Raw genomic sequence first — 23802 nt, forward strand, 5'->3', positions numbered from 1 at the left:
AAAAGCAATGGGATGGCGATCGTGCATCAATACGGCCCCTATTCCACTTCTTGAAGCATCACACTCTAAAATGAAGGGCCTAAAAAAATCAGGAAGTGCTAGCACTAGACATGTACTCATCACCTGTTTGTCAAAGGCTGCCTCTAAATCTTCTGTCCAGCTAAATGCCCCTTTCCGTGTTAGATCGGTAAAGGGTGTTGCTACTTGGGAAAACCCTCTGGCGCCAATAATAGGAACAAAGACCAAGGAAACCCCGCAGCTCAAATACATCTCTCGGTGGTGGCCAATCCAAGATTGCCTGTATCTTCTCTTGATGCACCTTAACTCCCTCGGCACCAATCACATGACCCAAATAGAGAATCTCGATTAGCCCAAATTCACACTTAGACTCTTTTGCGAATAAAAAATGTTCCTCCATGAGACTAAGGACCTCATCCAAATGCTGCAAATGTTCGTCCCAAGTCCTGCTAAAGATTAATATGTCATTAAAGAAAACCAACACACTCTTTGTTAGCTTCTTTTTTAAAATATAGTTCATGTATGACTGAAAAGTGGCTGGTGCGTTAGTGAGCCCAAATGGCATCACCAAGAATTCATAGTGTTCGTAGTGGCATCTGAAAGTTGTCTTATGCACATTCTCCTCTCGGACTCGTATCTAGTGGTATCCTGATCGAAGGTCCATCTTTGAGAAATAAACTGCCCCATGAAGCTCATCCAGTAACTCATCAATGCAGGGAATCAGATACCTGTTTTTAATGGTTCTCTTGTTCAGGGAGTGGTAGTCTATACACATCTAAAGGGTGTCGTCCTTCTTCTTAACCAATACCATTGAAGAGGAAAAGGGGCTAGAGTTGGGTCTAATATGTCCCATATCTAAAAGCATCTTGATTGTCTTCTCTATCTCTTCCTTGTAGTGCCTAGGGTGACGATAAGGAGTGGTAATGACGGGTTTGGCACCCTCCTCTAGCTCAATGATATGCTCAAACCCTCTATCTGGTGGGGTTCCCGAAGGTATATTCTCAAACACCCTCCTGTACTTGTCTAAAACTATTTGAATGTCGTAATGATACTGCTGCCCTGTATCTTGTATCTCCTTTGAGGAGATGGAACACTGTGTTGCCCACTCTATATCATGTCTCAAAATGGCCTCCATCCTATGAGTCGTTATCAATCTGGGTCCACTATCTAGTATGGTTTTTAGGACTACTAACCGATCACCCTGTGAGAATTCCAACTGCATGGTCTTGTGATCAAAAGTGTACCTGGGAAGAGTCCTTAACCACTATCTACCCAGAATGGCATCCAAATCAACAACATAGAAATTAGTCTCCAAAAGATAATCGTCAAACTGTATCTGAAGACTAGCTACTTTCTCTGTACACCTCAAAACTTCACTACCTGCTACCTTCACCTCAAACTCGGGTATGTCAACTGTCTGCAAACCTCTCCTAGATATCATCCGTGTACTAATGAAATTATGAGATGCTCCTGTATCCAAGAGGCAAACAATGCATTGACCCTTAACCACACCCTTCACTCTAAAAGGATGACATGCCGGATCACTAGAAAGAGTGGCTATAACTGGAGGTTGTTCCATGACGGCCTTCTTTTTATCTTTAAGGGGCTGCTCTTCAACTTCTTCTTCCTCGCTGTCCTCAACATCTTCACCTTCCTATTGCTCCCCTTCATCCTCAGAGAGAACCTCAACATAGTGCATCTTGCCTTTACCAAGGCATCTGTGATCGGGGGTCCAAGGCTCCCTACAAGTAAAGCACAATTTCTTCCTCCTAAGTTCATTACGTGTTTCAAAATCCAATCTAGGAGGATTTGGTTTTTGCTGGTTTTTGTTTCCTTGGCTCGATGTAAATCCCCTGTAAGGTCTCTTTGGAGGTTGTAATATCGATGAAGGTGAATCCAAATTATGAGCTATCTTGATCGTGTCATCTAGGGTGTTTGGTTTAAGTACCTTAACCAAACCCCTAAACCTGTCCTGTAACCCCTCTGTGAATAACATCACCTCCCGCTATTCTGAATCTGGCACCATAATTGATATACGTTGAAACTCATCAATAAACTTATCCAAAGATCCACTCTAACATAACTAAGCCAAATCCTTATAATAGACTTCAACATCTTTCCTGTCAAAGCGGGTAATCAGCTTGGAGCTGAAAATCTCGTAAGAAGTTATGAGGCCATGATTTTGGGTGACTAATCCATGATGCCACCAATCGTACATGGCTCCCTCTAGGTGCATAGTCGCAAATCTGATGGCTTCCGCTTCATCCATGGGCTTAAGTGTCAAATAGGTATCCAGCTTGTGAATCCACGCTCTAGCGGATGTTTGACTGCTGCCATCAAAGGTGGAGAGAGTTAGTTTGTTCATAGCATGTTTTAGATCCATGTTAGGTGATCTCGGTCTCCGATCCTACTGCTGCCTATCAACCTCTCTTTTCTGATTTAGATACTGAACAAAGGTCATATTCTATTTAATTGGATCCAGAAACCAATCCCACTCATCAAATGTTGCCATAACATTGTTTGGTAATAAATATGGAGCTGCTGGTGGTACAGCTTCTTCTACATTAAAAACCGGCATCAAGGGCCTGTCAGTGTTATGTGTGGGAGCTCTAGCTGCTCAGGGGGATCCAACTATACTACCACCTCCACTGTGATGGCTTGGAGCTCTTTTATGGACCGCAACCAACTACTGCATAGTACCTACTAATTGTTGAAGAGCATTGGCAATGTTGTTCTGTCCATCTCTGATAGCCTGTAACATTTCCCTAACTTCCTTGTCCTATTCAATTTCATTATATGCCATTTGAATGTTGATTTCTGGTTCAACCTATCCCAAGTGATCAACCTGTTGAGCAATATCAGCTTGTTCACCTATTCGAAAAGTTATTTCCTCATCAATAGTAAAATTGTCTTCAATGTCAATATGAACTGACGAGTCTGTTTGTTCTAGTTGTAGGTGACCGAATTTATGATGTCTTCTACTCATTCCTGGTTGTCATTTTTAGGCAAAAATGGTCTGCAAAAAAATTGTTTTTTTCCCACAATATGGCAGGTCTTGTGGCTCTGATACCACTGTAATAAACATCCTTAGATGTATATAAAAGACTGGAGTTTCCTATCCTAGGTATTATATCAAACAATTGGCCTACATACTATTGCAGATGCAGGAATGACTTGTAATTTGTTATATTCTTAGCTGTGTTTTCTGGGTAGATTGTGTTACAATTTTTGCATCAACGTTGATGCAAAAATTGTAACACAATCTACCCAGAAAACACAGCTAAGAATTCTAATGGATTGTGGAAAACTACTATCTACATTTGTTATATTGCTTAAGAAATATCAAAAAGCACATAACTATGCAGTCATGGTTACGAATGGACATAGCAAATAATTACCCGGAATGAATATTGATACAGTTATTGAACCAAAAATGCAGACGTATGAGAGTTAAGTGCCCAAGTTCAAAATTGCTAATTGCTAGGTTTATTAAATAGGTGCAGACCTGAAAATATCAACCTCTGTATATTGCAAAGAAGGGAAGAGTTTAACAAACCCGAGAGGTTTGTAAGATGCCAGAAAACGTTGACTAAAATGATGATCCTAATGCCAAGTGCAAGTCCTCCACAGCTTCCTCTAGTGTTTTCTCATCAAATGCTTGCCTCTTAAGATAACTGGCAGCTAAGACTTGAATGAAAGAGTTCAGGCCATGGTCAATATAGGTTAAGGGTGCCTCTACCAAGCGGAATTCGTCCCACGTAGTTCCCTGCAGATTGAACACTGCAGACATGTATCCTGCTCTACATGAACCTATAGCCGCGAGTTTGTTGTTGTAGGTGTAACCTGTTGGGTGGATACTTTACAACCAACAGTTTTGGGTAAAAATTCAATCGCAAAATAGGATGATCAGCCACAGCATGTGAGACAGAGTCTCTCCTACCTTAAAAAGAAGGCTCCTTCTTCTCACTGTTCCTTGGATCAACTCAAGGTAAGCAAGAAATTGAGAGATTTATAAACAGGGTGTTACCATTATCCTTTCTTCTTAACTTTCAAGAAAGGATCCATTTATTCGTAAGGCCAATAATGGGAAAGGTGAATCTCTAATTACACTTCTATCACGAGCTAGAAACAGTGATACGGATAAATTTTAATTAACTCAAAGGCTAGCCAAAACGTGCTAGTTTGTCTCTAAGTCTTGTTGTACTTTCATATGATAAAATCTTTACAATTAGGGCACAAAGACTCCTAAAAGTAACAACAATCTAACTATTTTGTGAATTAAGACGAACACACAAACTACAGACAAAGCTTATAGCTATGGATTTTCGCAATTATTCCTAGTCAAAGCTCGGGATTCAATTGTTTCTTAACTCTTTTCTATCAATCACAAGATACAATATCAATAACAAAAGATAGTACGAATCAAAGAGAACTTGAATGAATTATAGACAAAGCTTACAATTCATACAAGCAAAAATTTCACTTAATCAAAATTAAGTCTCAAATGCTCTCTTGTATTCACTTTCTCTCAAAATAACGCTAACACAAACAAAGTTCTGCCGCCAAAAATTTCTCCAAAGCTCTCTTGCATAAAGATAATGATGATTTTACAATGAGGGGGCACTCCTTTATATAGGCAAAGAAGTTGAGAAAAAGGGGGAGGAAAAAATGGGAGCAACTCAACCAACTTTGACCAAGTCCAACTATAGAAACTAAAGGGTTACATGCAACTCGCATTACATCTTTCACGTACATACAATTCGCATTACATGCAATTACACTTTTTTATGTAATGCATTCTAAACAACTATGAAATAGAAATTACACAACAATCTTAGAGATTGCTTCTTAATGCCTTGAATTTCACAATGACGTCACGCACTGTGGGAAGATCAGCAATCTCCATAGTCTTTGATATGGCTTTGATTCTCACTACATTTTCATATGCTGATTGCACAACTTTGGAATTTGTTGTTGTATTATCCAACAAGTGTTTTGTCAAGGATTTGCACAAAACGAACTTGTCCATTGTATGCGAACCAAAATCTTTGGAATCTACATCAGCATTGATCCTGATTGTATATTCTGAATTTACTCTCTCTGCTACCAAAAGATTACCAAGATTATCAGTAACAGGGCATCCCAATTGCTCCAAATCACAAGTAAGGCTTGTTTCAATTGCTTGACAATCTTCAAGAGCCACTTGCAATTTTGTGATCAACTTTCTTAAGGTCTCTTCCTTGTAACCAATAAGTCTTTGAAATATGAAGAACATTTCACATGACGGAAGAACGTCACATGAGACCATAGCATCCAGATCAAACTTAATCATTTCATCCCAATCCTCAAGGATTTTCTTCAGGTTATCTACCTCTTGAGTCAAAGAAGAAATTAAGCTTAGTTCCATTCTGTTCATCTCTTTGACACGCCTTAAAACTGCAAGTGTTTCTGTGATAGCTTGAACTCCTTCAGCAATGATTTCCTGTATCCAAGACTGAGCAGCTTCAATCAACCTTCTCTCTTTAGATGTTTGTGATGTAACAACAACATTTTGAGAAGATTGCTTCTGGATGACCTCATTCAAATGAGCTATTTCCTGTTTCAACTGATTCTTCTTTTCCCAAAGCTCATGACTATTTTTTGATACATTTGTCAATGCATCATGAGCATCTTGTAAACAACTCAAACGAGATTGCTTTCCAACTTCAACCTTAGAAAACTTATAATCAAAACTAGTAAGTTCTTCAACAGGTTTATCTACTAAGGGCTCAGCAACGTCAACATATTTGGTTTTGTCAGAATCAACCAAAATTCTGGAAACAATCTTGTCTTTCAGAGATTTGGATTTAGTCTTCTTCACTGGGAGATCATCAGGAGGAATAATTACTTTCCTTCTCTTTGTTAGTTATTTTACTCAACCATGAAGGTAAGCTAAAACTTTCATCCATAGAAGCAGGCACAATGGAGACCATTAACATTGATCCTGATTGTATATCTGTAGTGACTAAACAGGATTCAGTTTGCACTGCTGTAGGCATAGGAACATGTTGTGAAGATTTTGTCATGAAAAGTTCAAATCCTGTCAAAGATGTATCAAGTTGGGAAACTTGACCACTAGTAAGAGTCGGAAAACCTTCAAACACATTTGCTAAGTGTTCAAATTGATCATGTGCAGGAACACGAGGAGCAGCAGATGAAATTGGAAGAGCCATGGTGTTAACCTCCAAGACTGGAATGGAGTGAGTGAAAACAGTAAAAAATGAATCTACATCATCATCAACCTCATGCAAAAAGGGCTCTTCACGTGGAGAAGATGTGCAAGCTCGTGCAGGCTTTGGAGGAGATGTGATTCTAATTTCTCCTTCTTCATCTAAATCTTCTTTTTCGGATTCTATTTCCAATTCTTCTTCTGATTCTGCCTCTGATTCTTGAAAGGTTCAGGAACTTGAGATGATTTAGTTCCTTTTTTGCCCTTTAATTTGAATTTGAGAGTACTCTTGATATTTGAAGATGAAGCACCATCTTTCCCTGTAATTTTCAGTTGTGACTTCTTGCTAAAAGGACCACAACTTCCACAATCCAGACCCATCTTAGAATTTGCTCTTTTTAGGCCTTTACTTTTCAACCACTTGTTAGTTTGCTAAGATGGATTGAAACTTGTCCATAATAGATGTATCTTCCTTTTGTTTCCATTGAATAGGAAAATGACACATTTTATCAAAACCAGCTTGATGAAATTCCGAATCAAGGATGTTGCCATCATCTTCAACTTGGAAATTTGGTGGGATTTCCAACATATTAAGATCAATTATTTGTTGCAAGGTTAACCTGCAATAATCCATCTTCATAATATCAAGCTCTGTTCTCATGTCAATCCAAATATCTTCAATGTGATTAACATGAGTGTAAGCCCTCTTTATCTAAGAGTTCATCTCTCGATAATCAAAATCAAATCTAGCCTTGAACCTTTTCAATGTAATCAGTTGCAACTCTGCTTCCATATTCTTCGTTTTAGGCACAGAAATAATTGAATAATTGACAATAGATAAAGGCCTAGCTGAGGTGATGCCAAATCCGGGCCTATGTGATGCATGCTAATCACTCTGCACGTCCATGAGTTGTCTGGCTAACTCCATTAGAATGATTCGATTTGTAGCATACCTAGGTAAGGTATACGGCTCTCCTTTGAAATACCCAACTCTCAAGTATGTGAAAGTGGGAAATTGAAGAAAAATGCAGCTGTATTGGTTTACCTTTTCCCATGTTGCATCAAATACTCTTTTGATACACAACTAATTGTCGAACAGACACCTATAATGTCCAAAGAAGGCATCTTGGACTCTTTTGTAATGGTATTTACTATTAGCCAAAGTGATTTGCTCATAGTATTCCCAAACAAGTACTTGAAGACGATCACCTTTGGTGGAAAGACCCGAAAAAGATCCCATAGCAGCAGCAATGTAAACTAGATAAGAATTCATGTAAAAAGCTACCGATGTTCCTACATTGCATATTTGCTGACAAAGCGCAGTACTGATAAGCTCTCCCCAAAAGATGTGTTCTTTGTTCTCTATAATTTGAAACATAAATTTGTACATCCATGGCTCAAAATCGGAAGAATCCTTAAGACCACAAATCCTGCTGAGAAGGATGATGAGATCCTTGTATTCCTGTTTAAAATTTGACGATGAAGAGTCTTTGGCCACTTGGAAAAATTGCTTCTTTTGTTGTCTAACCAGTAAAGGTTGACATTCTTCTAATAGTTGCATTTTTGTTCATTCCAACAAGCCAACGACGATTCTTTGGTCAAATCAGCACATTCTAATTTTCGAGGAACTTTGAAGATTTGTTCTATCACTTCAGGATCAAGGCTAATGATAACCTTGCCGTCAATGTCTTTGATATTCCTTGTCTTAGGAGTGAACCGTCAAGCGCATCCATAGACAAAATCAAGTTCTATGGTTGCCATGGGAAATGTAGAAACCAAATGGATGTTGCTTCTTTTAATACGTTTCATCTCATGTAGCTGGAGCTTCAATCCTTTGTAGAAAATCAGCTACATCTATGTGACCAATCTTGGTGTCTAGCACATTATCGAGAACAAATGTAACAGAAGAAGGAACTACATGAGCCAATTCTTTGTCATATTGGTATTTCATCTTGCTCTTGGATTTGGATGGTGAGGACATTTCTTGTGCTCGTACTACAACACAAAAATCCCAAAACACAAATACATCATCAGAAGGAATCTCCATGCAAGTGAATTTCGGAGCAGCAGTGAAGATTCAAAAAGGAGTGACTTTCGAAGAGAAAGCATATGCATATGCAATAGAATGAAAAGTGAAATGGAATGAACGGAAAGTGGAATGAAATGAAATGAAAGTGTGGATATGGAAAATGAAATGGAATGGAATGAAAATGTGCGAAGGTGAAACGCATGAGAATGCGTGCAATGTGAAAGTTGCTGATTTTAAAAGTCACTTAAAGTTTTCAAGGCTTTATTGAATAAAACATGCATATATGTAAATGCAATATGTAACGGAAGGTGGAAAGTGAAATGAGGTGTAAGTGCGAATGAAAGGTACACTTTACATGTATATGCGGATGAAGGGTAACATGTAAAATATGTTATGAGGTGAAAACATGTATGAAAACATGTACTTATTCATGTAAGTGTGAATGCATATATGAAGATGGAAATGAGACAATGGAGGTGAGATAATGAATTATATAGTCACTTTTGGAGGAAGAAGTCAAAGTACATAGAAAGCGAAAATGACATCTTTTTGTCTTTTCAAAATATGACTTTTGATCAAAATCGGACCTTTTGGATGCAATTACACATAAACCATTTCGTGTAATCGTGTCGTGCGAATGGAAGCAAAAAATGAGATGAATGAAAATGGAAACGGAAAATGGGATTACATGCGTGTACAGATGGCGAATGAGGTGAAAAACATGTAATCGCATTTGTAAGATGAGATGTGAGATGTAATGACATGGAAATGGAATGTGAAAAATGATAATGCTTTCGCATGTAATGAAGGAAAAACAAGTTTTTGGGAAAAAACTTGCAACTTCTCCAAATGGAGAAAAACTGACAAACAAGCACACAAAACCAAAACAAAAGAAAAAACATACCTTTGAAAACAACTCAAAACATGCCAAGATGCAATGCACTCCAAAGATGAAATTCGAATATGGAACTTGGGGAAGAACCAAAAACATCAAAATGAAGGAGAAATTCATATTTTAAGAAAAAATGCACATTCTAAGGCAAAGATTTTTACAAATGGCATCCATTCAACGATTTCATGCATAAAATGAGCAAGGATAAGCATGAATTAAAATGCAAGAAAGAAGAGGTCCACTTACATGAAGAATAAGTGCCAAAAATGAAGGAAAAGATGCTCTTTGTTTGAAATCTTCTTCAAAAATGGTGAGAACTTTTCAAATCTTCAAAATTCGAATGATGAAGGGCAGCAAACAAGGATATTATTGTGCAAGATGCCAAAATGTGCCCTAGATTGTCTCCTTGCAATGTTTTGAAGATTTCATGTTCTTGAGACGTTTTTGCAAAAACGTCTTCTTCCAAGCAAAAAACATGATTCTCCAATCAAGTCGATTTGGTGTTTAAACACCAAAATAATGATCTCAATGCAATGTGATCAGTATATAAGGTAAAAACGACTCGATTCCACACAAAAACGTGATCAAACTTTGAAGATTTATGGAGTTTTATGCAAACTCGTGCCCTAGATAGAAAATTTTGAACACATTTTTGGGCTCAATAAACTGATTTTTGATGAGGGCAAAATGATCACCACTCCAAAATGTTTTGAATGCAAGTGATTTCATCCAAATCCATGGAGAAAATCTCTATTTATGATCAAAATCAGAGGTTTTTAGAGCAAGAACATATTTTCTTCACAAAATAGGACATTTTTATGTTCATTACATATTTTAAAACATGTTGGAAGGCAAAATCGGACCTTTTAGAGTCCATTGCATGTTTTAAAATGTCTTTAGACATAATCTCACCTTTTGAAGCTCATTGCATATTTTAAAATATGTGAAAAAGTTTTGTGCTATTACCTGCATTTTGTGGTGACAAAATGCAGGACAACAGTTGGCTCTGTCTGGGGAATGTTACTCATTTTTTTTTGGAAACAAAGAGTGACATAGAATCCAGTTCTCTAAGTGCCTTTATCCCCTCCATTGGGCAATAGAGTCAAGTGACAAAAGAAAAACAAAAATCTAAGCTAAAGACTCAAAAACCAAAACTATGTATAAGGAGTACTTATCTGATAATTACTGGAAGTAATGTTTTAGATGTTGTCCACTGTAAGGCAGTGGCATTGGTGTTCCATCACGGTATGTGAGCCAGAAACTGTTTTCGCCCGCAATTTGATGAATTGTGAAAGGACCTCGCCAAAGAGAATCAAATTTTCCATGGAATCCTTTTCGTTCTTGCCTCGTGTCCTAGAGTAGGACAAGATCGCCAATTTGAAATTCTCAATATTTGGCTTTCTTATCAAACAGAACTTTCACTTGTTGTTGATGAGTAGCAAGCGTATCAACCACTTCTTTTCTTTGTTCCTCTAACTGCTGAAGAAACATAATTCTCTTATCCAGTGCATCTGAATAAGTTTCATCTTCAATAGCACATACCAACTTGAGAGCGGGAAGCTCTAAAGTTATTAGAATTTCAGCATTGATCCCATATAACAATTGAAAAGGGAACATTCCAATTGCTCGCTTCGGAGTAATTTGATCTGCCCACAAAGCATCAAACAAAGCCTTGTGCCAGGTTCGCTGATTTGAATCAATCAACTTCTTCATAATGTTCACCAAATTTTTGTTCCTTGATTCCGCTTGACCATTACCTTGAGGGTAATAATCAGATGCATGTGCCAAGGTAACTCCATGATTGAAACAGAATTCAATAACCTCCATAGAAGAAAAAGAAGTTGCATTATCTGCGACAATCTTATTTGGAACACCAAAACGTGAGAGGATGTTTTGCTTCAGGAAGTCACAAATAATCTCTGATGTAGAGCCTTTCACCGGGATTGCTTCAACCCATTTGGTGAATTAATCCATTGCTGCTAGTATGTAAGTATGACCTTTGCTGGAAGGTGGATTAACTGTACCAATGAAATCAATTCCCCATTGTTGAAATGGCTCATCAATTACTACTGGCTTTAATGGACGAGCAGCAAGTTTCTGCCTACCAACAAACTGCTGACATAACTCACACTTCCTTACCCACTGATATGCATCTTGAAAAAGTATGGGCCAATAGTATTGTGCTCTCAAAATCTTGTGAGCAGTGACAGGTGCCGAGAAATGTCCACCACATGCTTGATTGTGAAAAGAATCCAAAAGTCAGACTTGTTGACTTTTATCAACACACCTTAAAAATGTTCCATCCAATGCTCGCTTGAAGAGACCATTTTCCCAAAGAATAAAACTAGAAGCTTTCAACTTGAGAGTCTTTCTTTCTTTGTGTGTCAAGTGAGGAGGACATTCGCCATAACTTAGATAATAAGCCATGTCAGAGAACCAATCATCTGTCGTACTAACAAACAATATAGTAGGAAGTGAGGAGGAGTTCTCATCTTCTACTTGTAATGGTTCATTTTCAGCCATAAGCTGACAAAGTCCCTTACCACGAACTAACTTGGTAGAACATATCTCCATATCATACTCTTGAATCTTGGCAATCCAGTTCCCTCTTTTTGTACCAAAATCCTGCTAAGTCAGAATAGTCTTGACTATAGTATTCGGAACCAGAACAATGATATGAAAGTTTAAAATATAGAATCTAAAATGCTTCATTGCCTTGACAACAACATAAGAATGCTTCTCCATTTGGTTGCATTTCAATTTATCAGCTTTCAGAGGACAACTCATAAATGAAATAGGTGATTCAACACCTTCAATATTTTTCTGCATCAGAATTGCAGAAAGGGTATGCTCTGAAGCATAAGTATACATAATAAAAGCTTTAGTGTAATTAGGACATACCAGCACAGGAGCATGTGCTATAGCCTCCTTGATTTCCGCAAATGCTTTCTTTCCTTCTTGATTCCAATGGAAAGCAGTCTTGCCTTTCATCATCTCAACAATATGACGACTAAGTTCAGCAAAATCTGGCACAAATCTTTTGAGAAAATTCACCTTTCCAAAGAAAGAATGAACTGTTGTCTTACTTGATGGTAAAGATAGATTTTGAATTGCTATCACTCTCTCAGGATCAATTTTAATACCTTCTTTTGACACAATATGTCCTAAGAGCTTTCCTTCCATCAAACCAAAAACTGACTTCTTGGTATTTAAAGATACGCCATGTTGCCTGCACCTTTCTAAAACTTGTCATAGATGAGAGAAATGATCTTGACGGTTTTTGGAATAAACAATCAAGTCATCTAAGTATGCAACGATACTTTCATTGATTAAACCATCAAAAGCAAGATCCATTGCTCTTTGAAAAGTCGCTCCAACATTAATCAAACCAAAAGGCATCCGCCTATATGCAAAAGTACCCCATGGGGTAGTAAATATTGTCTTGTATTGATCATCTTCACGAACCTCAATTTGATTATACCCAGAAAAGCCATTGAGCATAGACAACATCTCAAAACCAGTGACAGCTTGCAATACTTGATCCATGACTAGCAATGGATAATTGTCCTTAAGTGATGCTTGATTAAGATTACGGAAATCCACACATATGCGAATTTCACCATTCTCTTTTCTGACAAGAACAATATTGGCTACCCAAGATGAATGATGAATAGAAAAATTGATACCTGCTTCAAGCATCTTCTGAATTTCAGCCAGGATAGTACTTGAGATCTTAGGATTGTATTACCTTTGCTTTTGACAGAAAGTAGTGGCACCAAATTTCAGAGGAATATCATGCTGAACTTCTTTAGGATGGAAAGATTTCAGATCTTCATAAGAATAAGCTACGACATCTCTATATTCACGAAGAAGAGCAATGAATTTTTCTTTTTCTTCATCTGTGCACCAATGTCCAATGTTCACCAGCTTTGGGTCTTCATCCGTTCCAATGTTGTGTTTCTCATAATGTTCCATAGACTTGGTTCTTGCCTGTTGTTGTTCTTTGATATATCTATCATGTTTATCAAACAATTTTTCCAAAGAAACCAAACCTTTAGGAATCTTGTTCCCTTTGAGTTGAATAACTTCATGACCAGTTTCTAGATCTACTTCAGAGAACACTTCATTGGGACCACATTCACCTCCTTCAAAATACATTTCATCAAAACCTTCTTTTGTTTCAAGAAAGTTGATAATCTGATTATCATCATTGAACACTTGCCAATGTTCACAATTATTAGGAATACTTGGTCGGTAGACCAACTGTATTTCATAGATGTTATCTTCAAAATCCTGATGTGGGAGTAGAAGAGTAGCTAAAACTGCAAGCATATCAACTCTATCATTCAATTCTCTAGGGATGACTGAAATATTGAAAGCATGAAAAAGCTTGATGTAATCCCAAGCTAAATCACGATAGTGTCTTAGTCGGTCATTTTTGACTTGATATTGACCCTTAATCTGACACACTACCAATTCAGCATCACCTTTAACATGCAAGTTTTGAATTCCTCTAGCCTGAGCCATGTTCAATCCCAATATCAAGGCTTCATATTCAGCTATGTTATTGGTGTTAGGAAACTGCAACTTGTACGAAAAAGGGAAGAATTCACCATCAGGAGAAATAAAAACAACTCTAGCACCGGATCTCATGGAAGCACAACTTCCATCAAATTTCATAACCCAAATAATATTAGAGCTGCTTGTACTTGCACCAAAATCATTTAGAATAATTCTTCCTTCAATGGAATCGGTAGAATCACTTTCGGAATGCATCTCTTCATCCTTTAAATAATCCATAGGATCATCTTTAGGGATATTTTTGTCATCAAGAATGACATCTTCTTCTATGGCATCAGCAAATTTCTCAATATCTGATAATAGTGAAGAACTTTCAGACTCCGTCCAATCTTTGGCAAACTTAGATATTTCATCAGCATGTAAATAATAATTTCCCATCCCTGCTGATTCAAAAAGAATTTGAGCATGTGGATCATTGGATTTGACTACCACATACTTAGTTTCTCGTTCACGATACAATTTTTGTATCACACCTTTAACAGGTATTCTAGCTTCAGTCATATCCATGTTAAGTTCTCCTCCTACATCCTTACAAAAATTGCGACCAAGTAACATACCATAGGAGGCTGGTACATCAGCAACTAAGACCGTCATTTTGATATTTTTGTCTGGGAAAGACGCAAAGGCAAACTGATCATCTTTAATTTTCCCTTTCAGAGGCACTTGTTTGTTCTCCATAGAATAACAGATACCAAAAGATTTGGTTAAGGTTAGACCTAAGGCATCTGGGACCTTGGCAGGCATGACATTATCAGAGGCACCTGAATCTATGACACAATTACTTAACTTGAAACCATTGATCAAAAGGGAAAGATAGAAAGGCTCAATCTTCCCTAGAATAGAGGATGGAATGGTTAGTTATTTGGCATATTCTTGACTTCAGGAGTAACCAAGTAGGTTTGAGTAGGGTGGGATTCTTTGACAAATTTAGCAAGTCTTTCCATTTGATCTGGATAAGCTTGTAGGTATTCTACCTCAGACATTGGAATCTTGGTCTTCTTAGCATGATCTATAATATCAAAAGCTTGAAAGGAATTTGCTAAAGAAGAATTAAAATTTTCAACCTGAGACTTAGGCATACTAGGCTTCAAAACAGTAGATGCAAGAATAGTTTGATCAGCACTTACTTGATTTTTAGCAGGATCATTAGGCAGATTGGGCAATGGTGTCCCCCTCTTTGCAATGGTAACAGGTATCTAAGGAGCATCCAGCTTCTTTTCAGCCTCTTCTTGTTGTTGAGCCAACTTAGTTTGTGAACATGTCATCACCGCATAAGCTTGTGCAAAATCAATTTCATGATCATCTTCAGCACTATATGCATGTAACCAATAGTAGAGTCGCCAACTGCTTGAGGATCGTCATGATATAGAGCAGCATTATCCTCGGAAGGATATTCATCTTGATTTCCATTCAGTGGATCAGCTTTGAAGTAACCAGTAGTTGTATTACTTGGTGGTGCTTTGAGCACAAGCCTCTCCGGAGGAGGAGGAAGCTTATTCTGATTCTTAGCTGTATAATTGTTTGCAGCATTAGGATAAGGTCGCCTTGGAATATCCTTATATGGTGCTGCATATGAACCTTGAGATATCTGCTTCTTGAGAGCAAGAAGTTCATTTGCCAGCTTTTGAACTAGTGGATCAGATGTACCCAATGAAGAGGATTTCGAGGCGGAATTAATCTTAAATCGGCTAGCATCTTTACGAATCTTTCCTGCAAGGATCAGATCATCTTCAATCTCAGTTGCCAAAGATTGTGCAAGAGCCAATGTTGCAGGAGCAGCCCTTCGAAGTAAAAAGCTAACTTCGGAAAGTTGAGTGTTAATGAAGAAACACTTCAAATTGGTAGCAGTGGGCTAATAAGCAGTTGGAATTCTATTCGCTAATTTGTTAAACTTAGTGATAAACTCCCTCATTCCATCATTTGCATGAGCTGTGCTAGGAGAGCATGCTCATCTTCTGCAGGCTTGAATCTTTCAAGGAACTTAGCATGCAGCGATGCCCAATCAGTGATGGAATTAGGTTCTAGATTATAGAGCCAATCAGCTGCTATACCTTGTAAAGTCTCAATAAAGAGTCTTACAGATATATCTTCATGTTCCACACCAAAGATTCCCACAGCAATGTAAAAGGCTTTAATGTGTTCATCGAGATGTTGCTTACCATCTCCGTAGAATTTGGAAAAATTCTTACAAGAACCTTGAGGTAATGCATGCAATGGTGCTGCAAGATTTAATGGACCAAAAGCTGCTCCCCATGGACCAGCAGCCATATTGATAACTGGAACGTTAGTAGTAGCTAGCTATAATTGTGCAGCAGATAACAAGGGTTTGAGGAAAAATTGGGAATTTTCATTGGGCACAGATGACTTCTTTTGAGGAGGATAACTTGTAGTACGGGAGAGAGAGGGAATAGTAGTAAGTAAATCAAAACAAGCCCGTTGAGCCCAAAATGATCCGGTAGAGCTTGAAGAACTTTCTCCCTTCTTCCTCCAGGAATACACGTACTCAAAACTTGCCAGTGTGATAACCAGTAATAACAATTAGAATAAGGAACTAAACAAAACAAAAGACATAACAACCACCGACAATACATGCATACAATCAAACAAAAGACCCGTCAATGTACTTGGTCAAACAAACAAGCCCATTGACCAATGAATTAGTCAATTTACAAAATAGTTCAGTCAATGACATTTATTGTATAATGCTTAATATGAAATTATATATATATATATATATATATATATATATATATATATATATATATATGTCTCTTAATACAATAATGATGTTATCATATATTGAAATATATTGCTCAAATATATGTGATTTCAATAATAAGATTTTCATCTTGATTGAACTTACATTTCAATAGTAGCTATAGTATTCAATTTGGGTAATCTACAAAGACTGATTATGTCATAATCTAGTTCATCTTCTGTGGATTGAATTCATCATATAGGGTTGATATTTGTAACACAAGAAATAGTTACTATGTTGAAATCAGGGAACTGAAATAAACACATGCATAGTGTAAGTAGTCACCTAGACTATACAGAGTACCTTAATGGGTTCTTATAGATTAGGTAATCTAACATAAATTGTAATAATTTAGGAAAAGTTTAGGAGAAAGTCTTTAAAGGATATTACATTGTGCAAGCTACCAACATGCAAGAAAACTATTGTGCATTCAAAGAGTTCAAGCAAGCATTAACTGATGACACTAATCCATCATCAAGTATTCATGCATTTCCTTCCATCGATCTATCTTCTTTCTCCATAGGAAGCAAAGGAGTTGGCCATCAAGAGAGGAGATATGCCTCGTCCATTCAAATATTCCTCTTCTTTTTCTTCAATCCAACATCTACTAAATGAATTCCTTTTGGTTTTTGTGTTGAGTCCACATACTAAGCAGTGAGTACAATTACATCTACAAGGTAAGATATATATTATTGTTAGATTTAATCATCTACTAGATGATAGCATTTCCTTCATTTCAATTCAAAGTTAATTCCTAAACAGGGGATTCACCAAGGCAATCCCCTTCCTACAACAATTTCCTTTTCTCTCTTGTTTGCAGGTGCAAAATTTGCAAAGCTACAAAGTAGTATTTGCAAATTAGAAGACATAGTGACAGTGGTAGATTAGAGACCTCTAGTGTTAAACCTCTCTAGAATAAGTGGAACCTGTTTCAACCAGTACCCAGAAAGTCAGTCTGTTCCTGAGACCTTGAGATTTTCACAAGTTGGCAAATTTAGTATTCAGGACCCTGAATCTTGAACAATTTCCAGATCTGACGGATTCTGGCAGGGTTCCTACACATCTAATGATTTGGCCTCTACTAGCCCTCAAGGTGAGTACATCATCATCCTTATTCCTTCTTAGCACATATTTTGATACACTAAATTTGATATCTAGTTGTCTATCATTAATGTTTCCTTTACTTTTCATATACACTACATTTATGTCTGTGCAGGGAAAGGAACCTAGAATCACATACTTTTGTGCTAGATCATGCATTAGCATCCTCTCATCTATTTGGGTTGAACTAATCAGATTTAGTCCAAAAGAGTCGCCATTTAGGGGCCCTTCCAATGTATGTGTAAAGAGGGGTTCTATCATTGATCACCATTTGGCATAATGCACTAAGAAGAAAGAACCATTGAAACTTTAGAAGAAAAAGGAATAGGAGGAATCCTTATTTGTTCAAATAGATCTACATGCTTGAAACAAAGAGGATAAGTGGTATGTTGATAGCAGTTGTTCACAACATATGACAGGTGACAAAAGCAAGTTCATCCCTTTTGAACCAGCAAATGAAGGAATAGTAATATTTCGTGACATTCAAAACAAGAGATAAAAGGTAAAGGAACACTTAGTCTAGATCATGGAAAAACGGAAACAGAAAATGTCTTATATGTTAAAGGATTAAAAGAAAATCTGATAAGCGTAAGTCAGTTTTGTGATCAACGTCATAGTATAACATTTCTTCCTAAAGGAAGTGATATTAAAAAGGGTTGAAATTTGATAGCTATTACTTATAAAACATCAAACAATTTGTACTTAAAGGAAATAAACAATGAAAGTTTCTATTCAGTGCAAGAAGATGAAAATTGGTTGTGGCATATGAGACAAGGACATCTGAACTTTGAAAATTTAGTCAAAATCAGTCATAAAGGAGCTGTAAGAGAAATACCCAAGGTTATCAGGATTCAAAGCCTACAAAGGCTATGCTCAAGTAGGAGTATATTTTGAGAGGACATTTGGCCTAGTTGCAATGTTGGAAGCAATCAGGATATTTCTAGAATTTGCAAGTTATAAGAAATTCAAAGTCTAACAAATGGATGTGAAATCAGCATTCATAAATGACGACCTAGAAGAAGAGGTGTATTTTAAACCTGAGGGATTTATATTATTAGAAACGAAAGACCTAGTATGCAAACTCAAGGAAACACTGTATGAGCTAAAACAAGCCCCAAGAGCATGGTACTCTAGATTGGATAAGTATCTTCAAGACCAAGGTTTTAAAAGGGGAGTCGTAGATAGTAACATATATATCAAATCAGAAGGTAAAAATCTATTAGTTGTGGTAGTATATGTGGATGACGTCAGTTTTGGTGGATGTATGGAAAAGATGGGTAAAGAGTTTTCTTTGAATACCCAACAAGAGTTTGAAAAGTCTATGGTTGATGAGTTATCCTTTTTCCTTGGATTGGAAATTCAGCAATTAAACGAGAGAATTTTCACATCTCAAACCACAAATATTAGAGAAAATCTATTAGTTGTGGTAGTATATGTGGATGACGTCAGTTTTGGTGGATGTACGGAAAAGATGGGTAAAGAATTTTCTTTGAATATCCAACAAGAATTTGAAAATTCTATGGTTGGTGAGTTGTCCTTTTTCCTTGGATCGGAAATTCAGCAATTAAATGAGAGAATTTTCACATCTCAAACTACAAATATTAGAGAAATATTGAGAAAATCTGAAATGGAAGGTTGCTATCCAGACAGCATTCCCATGGTCACAGGTTGCAAGCTTAGGAAAGAGGATGAATCTCCCAATGCCAATCAAACTCAATATACATCCATGATTGGAAGTCTCTTATATATGACAGGCACAATGCTTGACATTATGCAAGCAGTTGGATTGGTGGCACGATTTTAAGAAACACCAAAAGAATCTCATGTTCTAGCAGTTAAGAGAATATCTAAGAATCTAAAAGTTACTAAGGACCTTAGATTATGGTATCCAAGAGGAAGAACCTCGCTCTCACAGTCTACACAGATGCAGATTGGGCAAGTAATATTGATGATAGAAAGAGTGCAAGAGAAGAAGCATTCCTTCTATCTTCCATCATACCATTTAGAGAATTTCAGGAGTCCACCTTAAGTGCATCGCATAGCCACTACATTCATGACTTTGGAGGCATCTTGGTGAAGCTGGTTGAAGATCTAAGAGCTCAGTAACCAAGAATTCAAAGCAGAAGAAAGCAATGAAATCAAGCTACAAAGAGTAAGTATCATGGTAAAAGTGTTATTTTTATGTTGTTTTTTCATATTTTATTGTGTACATGTTAGATAAAAATTTGGGCTAATTAGTAAGTAAAACGATTCTATAGATAAACATGATAGCTGCATACACTCTCACACAATCAGCGATTGATATATCTAGTGAAAGAGCAATTACTGATTACAGTTCAGCAATTGATAATTTTAATAAACAATGATTATTGTTTACAATATATAAGAAGAAGAAGAATTGCTTAAAACAATGGCAACTTCATTATTGTCGACTTCAAATAAATGACACTGATATACTTGGTGGTAAAGTAATTAGTGTTTGCTAAGGAAAAGGTGTGAACTATATTGAAGAACAATCAGAGTATATCAAAATGAAATGGTGTGATTTGTTTCTTTTTATTTTTTTTAAATGAAGGGACATGTTTATAAGAAGAGACATAGCACTTGTGAAAAGGGCATGCCTTTCCAAGTTAAATGCAAAAAATAAATGTGATATAAAACTTTAAATTAGAAGAGTGTTCGTATGAATGCGGTGTATTAATAAAGAAAAATAAGTTGCATACACCAAGAGAAGAGATACATATGTAAGAAGATCAGTGCAGATCTGAGAAGAATAACATAAAGAAAATATAATTGCAAGGACATAAGAAGAGATTATTGCAGATCTGAAAAGGTTCTTTAGAGAGGACTATGAAAAAGAGACTATGTTCTTTTGTGGCAGATTCTATGAGAATATAGGGATCAGGTAGTGGAAATTTTTGTGATTATCATTACAGCAGAATTTTTGTGTAAAGTTGATGCTTCTATTTTAGCAGGTTGTGCCTACATTCAAGTAGGAAGTTGGTGCTTCCAAGAGAGTTGGTGCTTAAAAACAGTTTGACAGGTTGGTGCCTACAAACATTGTAAAAGAACTATATATAAAAGCAATTGTTTTCTGTGGTTTTCTCCCACTGTGTGTTTCCACATTAAATTTGTGTTTATATTGCTTTATTTTATTTTTTTAAACCATTGAAATTACATTTATGCAAGTGCTGAATTGAAAAGTTTATTATTGTACAGATCCCCCCCCCCCCCCACCCCGTCTCCTCAGTATAATCTGGTGCTCTTCACTTTCTAATATCATCATGTAGGAAAACGACAACACATGTTAAAACAAGATGGACCAGTGTGTTTAAATTTTGGATCATTGTTTCATCAGCTTCCTGACTAAAACTTCCAATGGAATGTGATTACCTGAACTTCAATAATTCCAAGAACATTTAAATATGGCACTGTTCCTTTGACATGCAAAGCTGTGACTAGAAAGTTCTGAGCCTGCCAAGATCTAAGAACTATAGGTATGTCGTCTTCCTGAACTCGAGGGTCACCTACTGTCTGTCCTAGCAACTCAAACAATAATCCTCCTCCAACACGCACTGGAACCTGAAATGTGATACAATCAATAAGGTGTGCTGATAACAAAGTACAAACAATAGTCCTAAAGTCATCATTGTACCTTTTCCACAACAGGATTCATGGGTTGAATGATGAGCCTCATCAGAGAATAAAATTTCTGACAATGAACATAAATAAAATAGCATATTCCCAAATGCAAAACTGGTAAACCTACTCAAAAAGAAGAGATATTTACCTCATATAATAGGTGCTTCATTCTCTCACTAATTAGGTGGGTTTCATCTCTTAAAGCAGTACTGATTGCAGGATGCAGCCACCGCGAATCCTTTAACCAGGAATCAATTCTTGGATGTCCTGCCAATACATGGCACCACCAAGTTGGCCCAGCTGGTCTCTGCCAATATGGGGCTGCAACATCCGCGACAGTAAGAGTATCATCTTCATCACTGTATTCTGGTGGCTGAGAAGTCCACTCTGCATCAACTTGAACCATCTGGACGAGTTCCAATAGTCTTGACCATCCAATTGGGATCCAATAGCATTTTTGAAGTGTATCCACATTTCTCTTTGTTCTTTCACATTGGCTTTCCCTCAGCATCACCGTGCCTTTATTTCCATCTGTTTCTTCAATAATTGGTAAACTTGATTGAGGACCTTCTTTATCAGTTGAAACAATAGTAGTCTTCTCTAGTTTTGGATCCCTACTTACATTGATTTTATACAAGTTATTTGGATCAGATTGTCTAACACTTGTTATATCTTGCACAATTTTCTCAGTTGCTATTTGATGTTTAGAATGCAACCCACTTCTACTTTTCTTCTTCTTCCCAGATATAAACTCGTAAGCACAGATTAGCCCATCTGTCCAGAGTTCAGAACCTTTTGCTCCATCTTTATGATGATAAATTTTGCTGTTATCAGGATGGGATCTTGGGGGCCTTAAAGATGGTTGTCCGTGCTTCAAACTATTCATGATATACTTTAATGTATGAAAGTGATAACTGACAACTTTAACATTTATTGGACCATTCAATGATCTGCAGAAAAAAAACAAATATGCAGGCTGAATAACTGGAAGACAAATACATAGCATTCAGCATTTATGATAAATAAAATACAATCAAAAAACATAATCTTGCATACAGTATCTGTCACAATGCAAATCAGTTGAGATGTGAGCATTGCAGTTGAGACATGACAAAAGAAAGAATACAATGTTATTAAAAGTATAAATATCAGATAGCATATGCATTACCCACCTGAATATTGTCATAAACTTACTTTCTATTGCATCGCAGAATCTAACAGAACACCAAAAGATTGAATTTCCAAAAACATTGACTTAGATCCTGAAAGCAAGGCATTGTATGCCAAATTGTAGCAGAAATGTGAAAATATTAAACTGAACTAAAATAATATGTCCATGACTGCAGAATATTACAATCATTGAATGCCTACAGTATCTCTAACACTCATGAAGACCATAATACATTCGACACGGAAAGAGAATAATAGCAACACTGCCTAAAGCATACTACAAAGTATAAACCATAGTACCAAAAATCTTTCTTTACGATAGCTCAGCAGACCAGAAGATGATGTTTCCAATTAATCAGGAAACTTGAGTTCGTTAGGATGTGCCAAAAAATATCTAAAAAAATTCAAAAACAAAATAAGCAGGATGGATCAAAATGCAGGCTTTATAGAGAACATTGCAACTAATCACAATTGAATCCAGACTTCTAAGAAAATTTTGAAAAAGTCACAACCCTTGACAAAATCATTTTTAAATCACATTTCCCTAACCAAAATATGGGAGAGACCAACTAATTGAAAACAACAGAAATATTTTAATTGGGTGGGGGCGCAAATCGGCAGCAAGGCCAAGTCATGGATAATCACAATTTTTTTCCTGCATATTGCCACACTGCTATAGACAAAGCTCCAGAAGATGGCATGACCATAGATAAAGATAAAAGAACACAGATATTCGTGTGCAACTAATATGAATCATGTACTTGGTGCCATTTTAAGACCAAGTAAAATTTTGTGAGTTTTAGAGATTCCACCAGAAGCTATATTTAGGACCTCCTTGTCAGACTGCTATCATTGAGTAGACTGCTCAGAAGAACAATTGTGCTTTGGTCGACTTTGGAGCTCAAAATATGATATAATAGCCTCAAACTATTAGTGTAATCTTGCACTTCCAATGCCAATTTACAGAGTATACAAATACATTTTTGTTTCAGAAGATCATGGTAGTCACCTAGTGTATATGCCAAAAAAAAAACATAAAATCATTGGTCAAACCCTAATCCAAGAGCACTTTCAACCAAGCATACTTCTGAGCATCCATTATCAACCTGGAGAAAGGCACTTAGGCATGAGAGGCTCTTTGGAATCAATGCAAATCACTATCAACTTAGTCTCATAAATTTTGTTAATATAACTAATCATATCTTTTTTAGCGATTGAGGGCATTAATAAAAATTCAAAAGGAGGAGATTTCTCAAAATCAACGTAGAGGTGCTTAAGAAAGCAGATAATAATCTGTCAAGTATAAAAACCTTCTTTGTAAGTTTCAAGTAATCATAGGTATTACTATTATAATAGAATAGAAATACAGATAAACATTTCTGGTCTGGAACCTAAAAATTGAT

At 36.7% G+C, this 23802-nt stretch overlaps 1 protein-coding gene across 2 annotated transcripts in view; it reads right to left on the reverse strand.

Moving 5' to 3' along the window:
• LOC149561828 (uncharacterized) overlaps window positions 1-23802 on the reverse strand; it is a 129626-nt gene that overhangs the window by 71100 nt on the left and 34724 nt on the right. For both annotated transcript variants that reach the window (XM_089825366.1, XM_089825367.1), the window contains exons 2-3: window positions 21378-22179; window positions 20981-21169 (exon numbers count right to left, since the gene is read on the reverse strand). In XM_089825366.1, the coding sequence (XP_089681492.1) occupies window positions 20981-21169; window positions 21378-22115 (927 nt within the window). In that variant the 5' untranslated portion in view covers window positions 22116-22179. The remainder of the gene's footprint in view (window positions 1-20980; window positions 21170-21377; window positions 22180-23802) is intronic.

This window comes from Cupressus sempervirens, chromosome 4 (genome assembly GCF_028749045.1).
Source record: "Cupressus sempervirens isolate cs-2001-9-10 chromosome 4, ASM2874904v1, whole genome shotgun sequence".
Classification (NCBI taxonomy): domain Eukaryota; kingdom Viridiplantae; phylum Streptophyta; class Pinopsida; order Cupressales; family Cupressaceae; genus Cupressus; species Cupressus sempervirens.